Source organism: Salmo salar, chromosome ssa14 (assembly GCF_905237065.1).
Source record: "Salmo salar chromosome ssa14, Ssal_v3.1, whole genome shotgun sequence".
Taxonomy (NCBI): Eukaryota; Metazoa; Chordata; class Actinopteri; order Salmoniformes; family Salmonidae; genus Salmo; species Salmo salar.
Window position 1 is genome coordinate 13431119 of NC_059455.1, and position 13371 is coordinate 13444489.

Sequence of the window (13371 nt, forward strand, 5' to 3'; positions counted from 1 at the left end):
TGGAGGCCACTGTTCTTGGGGACCTTCAATGCTGCAGAAATGTTTTGGTACCCTTCCCCAGATCTGTGCCTTGACACAATCCTGTCTCAGCGCTCTACGGACAATTCCTTCAACCTCTCGGATTAGTTTTTGCTTTAACATGCACTCAACTGTGGGAAGGTCTGTGCCTTCCCAAATTGTTGTCCAATCAATTGAATTTACCACAGGTGGACTCTAATCAAGTTGTAGAAACATCAAGGATGATCAAAGGAAACAGGATGCACCTGCTCTCAATTTCGAGTCTCATAGCGGAGTCTGAATACTTATGTAAATAAGGTATTTTCGTTTTTAATTTTTTATAAATGTGCAAACATTTCTAAAAACCTGTTTTCGCTTTGTCATTATGGAGTATTGTGTAGATTGACGAGGATTTGTATGTATTTAATCCATTTTAGAATAAGGCTGTAACGTAACAAAATGTGGAAAAAGTCTAGGGGTCTGAATATTTTCCGAAGGCACTGTGTGTGTGTGTGTGTGTGTGTATGTATATATATATATATTCAGTTTCTCTTCTGTTAGAAACTGACCTTCTGTCAACACAGTCATGGTCCAAGTAAAATGTTCCCATAAAAACTCCAGGTTTATATCCTTTAATCTAGAGGTCACAATATTAAACCATATTTTTGTTAGAATGATGGTCCTTGTTTTGATGAATAATCGATCTCAGAGCATTAGATTTACATCTATATAGACGGCTGAAATATGATTATGCCCGTTGTCATGAGACTACACATTTCCCCATGCTAGAACCAACTCTGAATGTAACACTCAAATCAGTTGGCTACAACACCTCCTGAAATATTACTTTCTGTTATTGACGCTTTGTTACCAGTATTCCAGTTTCCTGATGTGAAAATCTTGTAATGCAGTCAAAAAATAAAGTGTAATTTTAAAATCTAAAAACAGCCATAAACATGCATTACAGTCATCTCTCGTACAGTACCATATACGTACATCTGGAAGGACTGAGAACATTAGTGCAATGTCAATGAGGTTCAGCTGAAAAAGTAGCTGCCTTACGACAAGCCTGACTGTGGTCCCACCCTAGCTTTCAATGAAGCAGTTTGACATATTTTACAGTTAGTCTGAATTGCCATGAATATTTGGACACATAACACAATGGATCTTTAAACATACATAGATATCCTATTTATCTTTATAGTTTTTTGCCTTTCTGTAAAAAGCATAAATATCACTATTCAAACAAATGTCCTTGTTTTTGAAAGAAAAGCAAATGTTTTGTCCATTAAAACGTCAAATTGATCAGAAATACAGTGTAGACATTGTTAATGACTATTGTAACTAGAAACGCCTGATTTTTTAAAAATGGAATATCTACATAGGCGTACAGAGGCCTATTATCAGCAACCATCCCTCCTGTGGTCCAATGGCACGTTGTGTTAGCTAATCATTTACATTTTAGTCATTTAGCAGACGCTCTTATCCAGAGCGACTTACAGTAGTGAGTGCATACATTTCATACATTTTTTCCCGTACTGGTCCCCCGTGGGAATCGAACCCACAACCCTGGCGTTGCAAACACCATGCTCTACCAACTGAGCCACACGGGACCACAAGTCCAAGTTTATAATTTTAAAAGGCTAATTAATCATTAGAAAACCCTTTTGCAATTATGTTAACACAGCTGAAAACTGTTCTGATTAAAGAAGCAATAAAACTGGCCTTCTTTAGACTAGTTGAGTATCTGAAGCATCAGCATTTGTGGGTTCGATTACAGGCTCAAAATGGCCAGAAACAAAGAACTTCCTTCTGAAACTCGTCAGTCTATTCTTGTTCTGAGAAATGAAGGCTATTCCATGCAAGAAATTGCCAAGAAACTGAAGATCTCGTACAACGCTGTGTACTACTCCCTTCACAGAACAACGCAAACTTGCTCTAACCAGAATAAAAAGATGAGTGGGAGGCCCCGGTGCACAACTGAAAACAAACTGTCCTTTCACTTCGTGTCCATATACACTCTATTTCGTTCCAAGACCACACACACACAAGTAGAAGATCCCATCTGCGTCCTAAGGACTAACCACAAGCACACCACTCTAGTACGCATCTGGAAAGTGACATGCCGCCACGTCCTCTTGACATACAGTGTGGCTCCTGGATATGTGTGATGTTGCGGTGTACACTGGCTTGTGTGTGTAGATCCTGGACGTGTGTGTGTGTGTCCCGGGAGCGTCCCTTTGTCTGGTCCCTCATCTCTCAAAGAGCCTGCTCGGTGCTGGAGGCAGACATGTCCAGTAGTCTCCAGGCCGCGTCGGGGTTGAGCTCCTCCTGGTCACGACACAGAGCCCACACGTACATCATCCTCAACACCTTCTCCTGGGGGGAGGGAAGATGAAAAACAGGGTTAGGAGAGAAGGAAAGGTGGGAACAACAAGACATATCACCAGCAGTCAAGGAAAAAGGGCAACAGTTAGAAAAATGGGATAGAAGAAACAGAGTTAGAAACAGGGTTAGGGAAGTAGAACAAAAGATACCATCAAAGGCAGGAGAGAGAACGGTTTAGGGGCAAAGTGACCCGGACAAAATCTGCCAGGATAGAGAGAACCCTTTTAGGAGGTAACTCACCGGATCTCCTTCCACCAGGTCTCCCTTGGGACTACGAATCACCATGACCACCTGGGCCTGGAAGGTGATGATCAACACGGGGCCTTGATCCATGAGCTTCCCCATCGCCAACTGAGAGACAGAGATGAAAGAGTAACTGAATTAATAAATGAGAGAGAGAGAAGAGAAATGATATAACAGAGATATATAAAAATGTATGTTAAACCTGTAAAAATGACTAAATCAGCATGCTTCCAAAACGTTGGTGACTTGTACAGGACATTGCCCGGTTGGGCCTGAGAGACACAGTCATGTACTTACATCTATGTTGTCTATATCTAGGACCTTGGACTGGAACGTTAGACCCAGGGCCCTGGCCTGTTGGATGGGGTGGGCCAGCTGACTGTATGTCTGAGGACGGAGAGAGAGGAGGGTTAAAACACATTCACAAGACATCAACCACACAGGTTACGCCTAGCAGTTAAAGCTTCGGACTAGTAACCGAAAGGTTGCAAGATGGAATCCCCCGAGCTGACAAGGTAAAAATCTGTCTTTCTGCCCCTGAACAAGGCAGTTAACCCACTGTTCCTAGGCTGTCATTGAAAATAAGAATTTGTTCTTAACTGACTTGCCTAGTTAAATAAAAAAGGTAAAATTCGTTTTTTTTTTAAATAAAAAACATGCAGGACCACCTCTGAAGGAAGAAAGCTATTTGGAACAAGAACTTTTAAGAGGTTCCTTTCATTCGAAAAGTACGTGACCTGCTAAGAAAAACGAACACAAAATTTCTCCGACAAACGGAAGAACAAAGTAAACCCTTTTTGTACAGACATCAATACAAGTGGAAAGGGGGAAAGGAAAAGAAAGCATGCTGTCTGTATGAAAGTACTCACGGCTTCATAGCACCAGTCTTTCAGCATCTCGAGCTCCCCGCGGATCATAGCCTGCAGCAGACAGAAGGACAAAGGTGCGTTCAAGGACATTAGTATGGAGAGAAAATAAAGTATGAAATGTAAGTCGCTCTGGATGCATGTAAATGAAGTTACTTTACATAGATATTTAGCATGCAGCATCTATATGTTTGAAGCATCTATTCAACTCTAGTGGCCTATAGATTGCACTAGTGTTACGCATTTCAAAAGTTAAAAGTAGCTAAAAGTACCCATGTATTATTACAATTGAAAATAACAAAACATTGATCTACAAAAATGCTTAAAAAGTGTGAAAGGAAGTGTTCGGGCCCCTTACCTCTAGGATGTTGGGGATGATGTCCTTCTCGCACTGTTTGAGAAAGGAGTCCTTGTCGAAGCTGGGATCTGCCTTTAAGATCTCCGTCAGCACCTGAGACATCTCCGTGGTAGAGAAGAGACCACCTGCCAACCAAATAAACAAGGATTTAATGGCAAAATAGTGGAAACCTATGTAGTCCTACCATCTATCAGAACTTACGAAAGAAAAGAGGATAGTCACCTTGTGGCCATTGACATACCAGACAATATAACAGAGAAACGAATGAATACACCCATTAAACCCCTCGGACTGATAGGATTTTTCAACAGACAGAATAATTTTTTTTTAAAGGAGAGGTTGTTTACCTAGTAGATCGGTGACTCTGTCGGTCACGGCTCGAGATGCTCTGGCAAGAGCGTTGTCACTCTCGTCATACTTCATTTTCATCTCAAAGAACCCTGAGGAGAGGGGGGAAGCAACGTAAGAAATACCGAGCTGAAAACATCCCAAAGACTTCCAAGACTCTGGGACCATCCACAGAACATCGAATAAGATACAACGTCATAGAAAATGTTTCTTGATCAGGAAAAATCCCATTTCTGATCGACTTGACATTGAGGTATTACCTTGCTCATGAATATAGTGCCACCAGCTGACAGGCCAGTGAAGTGCACTCAGCCATAAAATGTGACCTATGATTACATCACTCATGTAACTATCTCTGATGAAACACAATAACATTATCTTACTGTTGAAAACCACGTTGTTGTCTTTAAAGTCCTTCCACTGTGTGTACCACTTAGAATCCTTGTGCAGCACAACACCCACGTCCTCTCTAGAAATCAAAACAGATTGGTTACATCAATAGGTTGTATTTCCTAATAGTTTCAAGCATGGCTGAATGGACACCCATAGCATTGTCAGTGAATGGAAAAACGTATCTGTTATAACTATGTCATGGCTATGAACAAGGGACATACTCGTTGGCCTCAAACACTCGGTTGTCGCTCTCCCGTCCCTTGGCGGAGAATTCCCTCCTCTTCCTGAGTTGAGAAGGAGCCCTATAAGTTCCATCGTCCACCACATCAATCCCTCTCTTCACTGACTCCAACCCCTGTACACACAAAGAGGGGAACAGATGAGATCAGTTAAATGATTCAATAGAATCCATGACTTTTTACACCATTTTCAGCCTCGAGTTAATGCTTCAATGTCCTTCAACAGCTGGTATTTACCCAAAACAACTGGTAACACCTTCTACATTCTGGTGCTTAATGATCAGTAATAACCATGTAACCAAGTCAATACTTAAGCAGCAGCTGGTTTAAAGGCAGACCAAGAACTAAAAAGAATAAAGCATTAACACATTTCCTTCAATGGAGAGGTGGGTTGCTTGTTTTAATGTCAGTCTCTGACCTGTGAGATGGCCCTGAAGGCGCTGGTCGCTCCCAGCTTCTCTCCCCCCTTGGACACAGACTCAACCGAGTGCCTGGCAGTCTTGGCTGCCTCCTTCACCCCCTCCTTGATTTTCTTCCCCAGGTCTGTACGGGTCACCTCCTCAAGGCCCTGGACAAACACAGACAATAGAATGACTTTAGAGTTGAGGCATTATCATGGATGTGAGAAAGACTTCAGAAAGAGTTGCGGTGAGCTACTTTAAAACATAGCTACAGATTTGTAATGGGCTAATTTGACTCTCCATTAATCGTTACAGGACAGTACTGTTTTACTGTAGCACTGCGAATTTTCGACCAACCTTAACTTGGCGATACTATCTTCGTTCTCGATTTGGCCAAACATGCATCTTATATAATGTCTGTGTCCAGTTGCAGGTGGTTCGTTTTGAATTTAGAAAATGCGTCAAAGCAATCCAACAATGTCTATTTCAAATCATCTCTCAATGATTGAGACTGGTGGGTCCACCCCAAAGTGCCGCATGTCATGAAGACACTCAACTGTCTCGAGCAATGAGAAAAGATTTGAAACAGAGAAGATGGTGGGGTAAACATTTTTGGGTTACTTCATGGAGCAAAAAAAGTATATTTATTTTAATAAAAATAAAATAAACCACCTGCAACTGGACACGGACATTTTAGGAGATACGTGTTCGGACGAATCGAGAACAAAGATAGTATCGCCAAGTTAAGGTTGGTCGTAAATGATCTGCGCTAAGCAAAACAGTACCTATCCTCTAACTAACGGGTAATGGAGAATCACATTAGCCCGTGTAGCCCGTTACTATAAACAGTATGTTATAATTGTATTTCTGGGTTGGCACTAAGATAGAAGTTTAACTCAAACTATAAACTCATGCAATTATATTAAGGAATATACAAATATAGATAAACCCCATTGATAAGATATAAAGGAGTTGAAATATTTGCACTTAGGCCTAATACTAACTTCTGATGTCAATGACTTTTCTTCTATAAATCATTTGAATGAGTGAAAATGACTCACCTCCTTCACAGTTTCAGACAGAGTCCCAAAGGTCTTCTTGAACACCTCAGAGGTCTTAACGGTTTCAGACTCAATGGTTTTCTGGGGGAAATAAAGAATTGAGCTTGATGAGTGTCCTTGATTACAAGTATGTGTTTGTAACACAGTTAAAAAAAATTATCCATTTGTCACCAACCTCGGTCCTGGACAGCAACAGCGTGTGCAGGCTTTTGTTTCAGCCCAGCACTGACACAACCTTTTGAACTTATTGTCAAGACCTTCACTAGTTGAAGGTTAGTGATAGGCTGGCGAAGAAATGTCTGCACAACCAAGGTTGGTACAACTGCCTTAAAGGGACATCACATTCCAAAATAAAAATGTAAGCTTACAAATTTCCTCCGAGCCTGTTGCAGGGCATCCGACTCCTCTAGCCTCTTGGCCTCCTCTCTGAACTTCTTGATGTTCTCCTTCATCTCCTTGTCCTTCCCAAACTCCTGCCTCAGGTTCTCCACAAACTCCCCGAAAAAGCCTTTACGACTAGGTCGTTCTGATGCATACCGCACCTGGGAGAAAGAGGGCACAATTATGAGTGAATGACAGATACCATGTTAAGAGTTTGTGTGTTAGCTAACGCTAGTTAGCTACCGCCAGATCGATCATTATTTGAAGGTCAATGATGATAATGCTTTGGTCTTTACCTGCACAGGGACAGCCGGAGACCCACATATCCTGTAGGCATCTCCTCTGTTGAATGAGGAGACGGCAGCACGGGATGGCAGGAGCAGAAGACGTCTTCCGACCAGCTAAAGAGAAGAACAACATAGGCCAGGGATGGGCAACTTTGATGGGGGTGGGAGCCACAAAAAATCGGAACTCATCATGAGGAGCCAGGATCTGCGTACCCCGTGGGTCTGCGTACCCACATCCATACACACCCCCAAAACATTAGTGGCCCCGCTCTTGACAGCAGAGAAAATATTTTTACATTTTAGAGTTAATTTCGAGCATTTGTACACATTTTGCCATGAGGTGTAGAGAAGATGTTGAGTTTTTTTTAATATCATGCCTGAGTGAGACTGACTACCGAAATCAGTGGGGCCCCCAGGTAAATCAACCATAACAAGTTTAGACAGCTGGCTGCAAAACTAATTTAGCAACCTAAAAAAATTATACCTCGCAGCAGTAAATTGAGACCCAGTCTGATTTCCAACAAAATATTCCTACTGAAACTATGACAAGACATTCCTACTGACGCTATGACAAGACACTCCTACTGACGCTATGACAAGACACTCCTACTGAAGCTATGACAAGACACTCCTACTGAAGCTATGACAAGACACTCCTACTGAAGCTATGACAAGACACTCCTACTGAAGCTATGACAAGACACTCCTACTGAAGCTATGACAAGACACTCCTATTGGGCTCCCGAGTGGCGCAGCGGTCTAAGGCACTGCATCTCGGCCCACTACAGTCCCTGGTTCGAATCCAGGCCGTGACTGAGAGTCCCATAGGGCGGTGTTGTGCAGAAAATCTCCCCCCCCCTTCGCGTTCTTCATTGCTGCGACTTGCTTGCTAGATGAGATTTCTGCTCTTCACTCAGTTTAGCCTACATTTGTCTGCAGTTTTCGGTTTGGCTATTTGTTTCAAGTGTATGTGGCAAACCACCCCTTCAGCCCGGGCAAGATGCCGCCCGTACCTAAATCCGCTACTGATTTGTATTTGTCTATAAATATTTATCTTTGCCAAAATTCGTCCTCTCCAATGTCTTATTCGACTAGTATTTTTTAATGTCTACCCACAAAATTAAGGAAATTAGAAAGGGGGGGGTTCAGGCTTGGGGGAGATTTTCGGCACAACAGCCGCACACAATTGGCCCAGCAACCTCGGTTTGGCCGGAGTAGGCCGTCATTGTAAATAATAATATGTTCTTAACTGACTTGACTAGTTAAATAACCTGTTATGGCTAGGGGGCAGTATTTTCACGGCTGGATAAAAAACGTACCCGATTTAATCTGATTATTACTCCTGCCCAGAAACTAGAATATGCATATAATTATTAGCTTTGGATAGAAAACACTCCAAAGTTTCTAAAACTGTTTGAATGGTGTCTGTGAGTATAACAGAACTCATTTGGCAAAAACCTGAGAAGATTCTGTACAGGAAGTACCCTGTCTGACCATTTCTTGGCCTTCTTTGTCATCTCTATCCATTACAAAGGATCTCTGCTGTTACGTGACACTTCCTACGGCTCCAATGGGCTCTCAGAGCCCGGGAAAAAGCTGAATGACGTAATTCAAAGCCCTGGCTGAAACACATTATCGCGTTTGTCAAGTGGCCGATCAGGGGAGAGTGGGCTTAGGCGCGTGCACTGGCCGCCCCCGTCTTTCAGTTTTTCCCTCTATTTACCAAAAAGCAGATTCCCGGTCAGAATATTATCGCTTTTTTACGAGAAAAATGGCATAAAAATTGATTTTAAACAGCGGTTGACATGCTTCGAAGTACGGTAATGAAATATTTAGAAATCTTTTGTCACGAAATGCGCCATGCGCACGACCCTTATTTACCATTCGGATAGTGTCTAGAACGCACAAACAAAACGCCGCTATTTGGATATAACTATGGATTATTTTGGACCAAACCAACATTTGTTATTGAAGTAGAAGTCCTGGGAGTGCATTCTGACGAAGAACATCAAAGGTAATCAAACTTTTCTAATAGTAAATCTGATTTTGGTGAGTGCTAAACTTGGTCGGTGTCTAAATAGCTAGCCCTGTGATGCCGGGCTATCTACTGAGAATATTGTAAAATGTGCTTTCACCGAAAAGCTATTTTAAAATCGGACATATCGAGTGCATAGAGGAGTTCTGTATCTATAATTCTTAAAATAATTGTTATGTTTTTTGTGAACGTTTATCGTGAGTAATTTAGTAAATTCACCGGAGGTTTGCGGGGTGTATGCTAGTTCTGAACGTCACATGCTAATGTAAAAAAGCTGGTTTTTGATATAAATATGAACTTGATTGAACAAAACATGCATGCATTGTATAACATAATGTCCTAGGGTTGTCATCTGATGAAGATCATCAAAGGTTAGTGCTGCATTTAGCTGTGGTTTTGTTTTTTGTGACATTATATGGTAGCTTGAAAAATGGGTAGTCTGATTATTTCTGGCTGGGTACTCTGCTGACATAATCTAATGTTTTGCTTTCGCTGTAAAGCCTTTTTGAAATCGGACAGTGTGGTTAGATTAACGAGAGTCTTGTCTTTAAAATGCTGTAAAATAGTCATATGTTTGAAAAATGGAAGTTTTCGGATTTTAGAGGAATTTGTATTTCGCGCCACGCCCATCATTGGATATTGGAGCAGGTGTTCCGCTAGCGGAACATCTAGATGTAAGAGGATAAAGGTTCAATTTAAAAAAGCATTCCCATTAAAGGTATTACAAAACATGCTCTAACTGTCCTGGCTATGGTGAGCTATTATTTACAGACATGTTTGATGTACGAATTATTTCCGCCAAGCAGACGAACTGACCAGTTATGTACAATATTAATAGGCTATGAAGAATGCTTGACATGTTTAGCTATCTCGCTAGCTAGCATATGTTCACGAACGAACACCGACTGGCCCATTCATTCATAACTGTCTTCAGAAGATATAACGTTTTCACGAAATAACGTAAAATGAGTGTTCCTCTTAAACGTTAAATATAGAGCCCTAAAACTATTTCGTCAACATCCACTCTTCAGCAGTGCAAGCCAGGGGGAGAAATGTGAAAACGAATGTACATAATCTCACCTCATAACACCGACACACGGAAGCTGCCATCTTGATCTTGAATAATGACGCACGTGACGTGACCACGTGTAACTCCGCTGAGGTTTTCACTAGTTACCAAAACCACAGTCAAAATTGGTGGTATCATAAACATTTATGAAAACAAAAAATAGGTCTTAGTTTAAGGTTCGTGTTAGGCATACGGTTAGCAGTGTGGTTAGGGTTAACATCAGATTTTAAGAATATAAATTGTAGAAATGGGCAAGGTTTAGCCATAATTTCGACTGTGGCCGTGGTAACTCGGGACGATCCTCCGCTATAGAGACATTAGAGCAAGGGAGAAAGTAGGATATAGGAATCCCATCGGCAATGAATGCAAGCAAGCAAGTTCAACGACTCACACAACTGACTGTCGACCAATCGCGTTCACGTTGTCATGCTGCGTCACGGAGTTGCTAAGCTAATCATCACGCAATCCTTTCTCGGGGTATGAATCGAGAAACCTGCCTATTTTCCTCGAAAGTACGCAATGTCATCATTCCAAAGCTATACGATATTACAGAGAACAAGTTAATTATCTCACATCTTGGAAAATATTTGTAATGTCGTAGTTCTTGTTGACGAAAATGCATGCTACTGTTGGGTTTTTGAGGTTGCGCCCAATTCACTCCTTGAAGGAGCGCTCTCCTTATCACAATATCGCCCAATTGAAGACGCATGGGCAACGTACACAATAGGTCTTAAAACGAATCCAATGGAGTTCCCCATCTTCTCAAAAGTATCCGTGCAAAACAATTAAAAGTCAAGTAGAACGAAAACACACAAGACATAGAAATAAGAAAAACAAGAGAAAGTAAGTAAGCTATATACAGGGTCAGTTCCAGAGTCAGGGCCAATACCATATAGAACAACGTGCAGGAATACTGGAGTGATAGAGGTAGATATGTATAGGGGTAGGGTGACTAGGCATCAGGATGTATGATAAACAGAGTAGCAGCAGCATATATGATGATTGTATGTGAGTGTGTGTGTGTCCGTGCATGTAACGTCAGTATGAATGTGTGTGTGTGTTATGTGTGTGAGCAAATTAATTGTGAGTGTGTGTGAGTGTGCATAGTCAGTGGAAAAGTAAAATAGAAGTGTCAATGCAGATTAGCCATTAAAAAAAATATTAGCAGCCTTACGGATTGGGGATAGAAGCTGTTCAGGAGCCCGTTGGTGTCAGACTTGTTGCTCCTCTTGCCATGCGGAAGCAGAGAGAGCATTGGCTTGGGAGGCTGAAGTCTAACAATTTTCCAGGCCTTCCTTTCTCACCACCTGATACACAGGTCCTGGATGGCAGGGAGCTCAGCCCCAGTGATGTCCTCAACTGTCTGCAACACCCTCTGTAGCACCATGTGATCAAGGGCGGTGCAGTTGCCATACCAAGCAGTGATACAGCCAGTCAAGATGCTCTCAATGGTGCAACTGTAGAACTTTTAGAGGATTTGAGGGCCCATGCCAAATCTTTTCAACCTCCTCTTCACGACTGTTTGCATGTGTGTGGACCATTTTAAGTCCTTAGTAATTTGAACACCAAGGAACTTGAAGCCCTCGACCCGCTCCACTCCTTGGTCTTACTGACATTGTCAGCAACTTGAAAATGGTGTTGGAGTTGTGCGTGGCCACGCAGTCATGGGTGAACAGAGTACAGGAGCAGACATAGCACACACCCCTGTGGGGCATGTGTATTGAGGGTCAGTGTGGCGGAGGTGATGTTGTCTACCCTCACCACCTGGGGTCGGCCCGTCTGGAAGTCCAGGATCCAGTTGCAGAGGGAGGTGTTCAGTCCCAGGATCACAAGCTTGGTGATGAGCTTGGAGAGGACTATGGTGTTGAACGCTGAGCTGTAGTCAATGAACAGCATTCTCACATAGGTATTTCTCTTATCTAGGTGGGTGAGGGCAGTGTGGAGTGCAATTGAGATTGCGTTGTCTATGGATCTGTTGGGGCTGTATGTGAATTGGAGTGGATCCAGGGTGGCTGGGAGGGTGGTTTTGAGGTGAGCCATGACCAGCGTTTCAAAGCATTCCATGGCTACAGATGTGAGTGCTACAGTACGGGGTGATAGTCATTTACATTTACATTTACATTTAAGTCATTTAGCAGACGCTCTTATCCAGAGCGACTTACAAAATGGTGCATTCACCTTATGATATCCAGTGGAACAACCACTTTACAATAGTGCATCTAAATCTTTTAAGGGGGGGGGGGTTAGAAGGATTACTTTATCCTATCCTAGGTATTCCTTAAAGAGGTGGGGTTTCAGGTGTCTCCGGAAGGTGGTGATTGACTCCGCTGTTCTGGCGTCGTGAGGGAGCTTGTTCCACCATTGGGGTGCCAGAGCAGCGAACAGTTTTGACTGGGCTGAGCGGGAAATGTGCTTCCTCAGAGGTAGGGGGGCCAGCAGGCCAGTGGTGGATGAACGCATTGCCCTTGTTTGGGTGTAGGGCCTGATCAGAGCCTGAAGGTATGGAGGTGCCGTTCCCTTCACAGCTCCGTAGGCAATCACCATGGTCTTGTAGCGGATGCGAGCTCCAACTGGAAGCCAGTGGAGAGAGCGGAGGAGCGGGGTGACGTGAGAGAACTTGGGAAGGTTGAACACCAGACGGGCTGCGGCGTTCTGGATGAGTTGTAGGGGTTTAATGGCACAGGCAGGGAGCCCGTGACAGGTTACCTTGGTGTTTTTGGGCACAGGGTCTATGGTGGTCTGCTTGAAACATGTAGGTATTACAGATTGGGTCAGGGAGAGGTTGAAAATGTCAGTGATGACACTTTCCAGCTGGTCAGCACATGCTCTGAGTGTGCGTCTTGGCAATCCTTCTGGCCCTGCAGCCTTGTGAATGTTAATTTGTTTAAAGGTCTTACATCGGCTACGGAGAGCATGATCACACAGATGTGAGTGCTACAGGGCGGTAGTGATTGTGACAGGTAGCGTTAGAGTTCTTGAGAACAGGAATGATGGTGGTGGTCAGCTTGAGACGTGGGGATTACAGACTGGGACAAGGAAAGGTTGAAAAGGATCGTGAATATGCCTGACAGCTGTTCTGCGCATGCTCTGAGAACGCGCCCTGGAATGCCGTTCGGCCCCGCAGCCTTACGAGTGTTGACCTGATTAAAAACCTTACTCATGTGACGTCGGCTTCGTGAGCGATATTAACCCAGTCTCCTGGGTCCGCGGGGGCCCTCATGCATGGCTCTGTATTGTTTTTGTTCGAAGCGTGCATAAAATGTATTGAGTTTGTCTTTGTCTTCCTTTGTCGATCATAAGAAATG

At 43.0% G+C, this 13371-nt stretch overlaps 1 protein-coding gene across 1 annotated transcript; it reads right to left on the reverse strand.

The window, feature by feature from the left end:
* Positions 1 to 613: 613 nt before the first annotated feature.
* Positions 614 to 10381, reverse strand: LOC106568941 (mitochondrial import inner membrane translocase subunit TIM44). Its single transcript, XM_014139800.2, has 13 exons — positions 10078 to 10381; positions 6972 to 7076; positions 6663 to 6836; positions 6295 to 6375; positions 5251 to 5400; positions 4815 to 4948; positions 4584 to 4669; positions 4200 to 4292; positions 3853 to 3977; positions 3498 to 3548; positions 2926 to 3015; positions 2626 to 2736; positions 614 to 2376 (listed from the first exon to the last, which is right to left on the reverse strand). Exons 1-13 carry the CDS (start codon positions 10105 to 10107, stop codon positions 2257 to 2259), a joined length of 1350 nt encoding a protein of 449 aa, XP_013995275.2. The 5' UTR covers positions 10108 to 10381; the 3' UTR covers positions 614 to 2256.
* Between the last annotated feature and the right edge of the window lie 2990 nt (positions 10382 to 13371).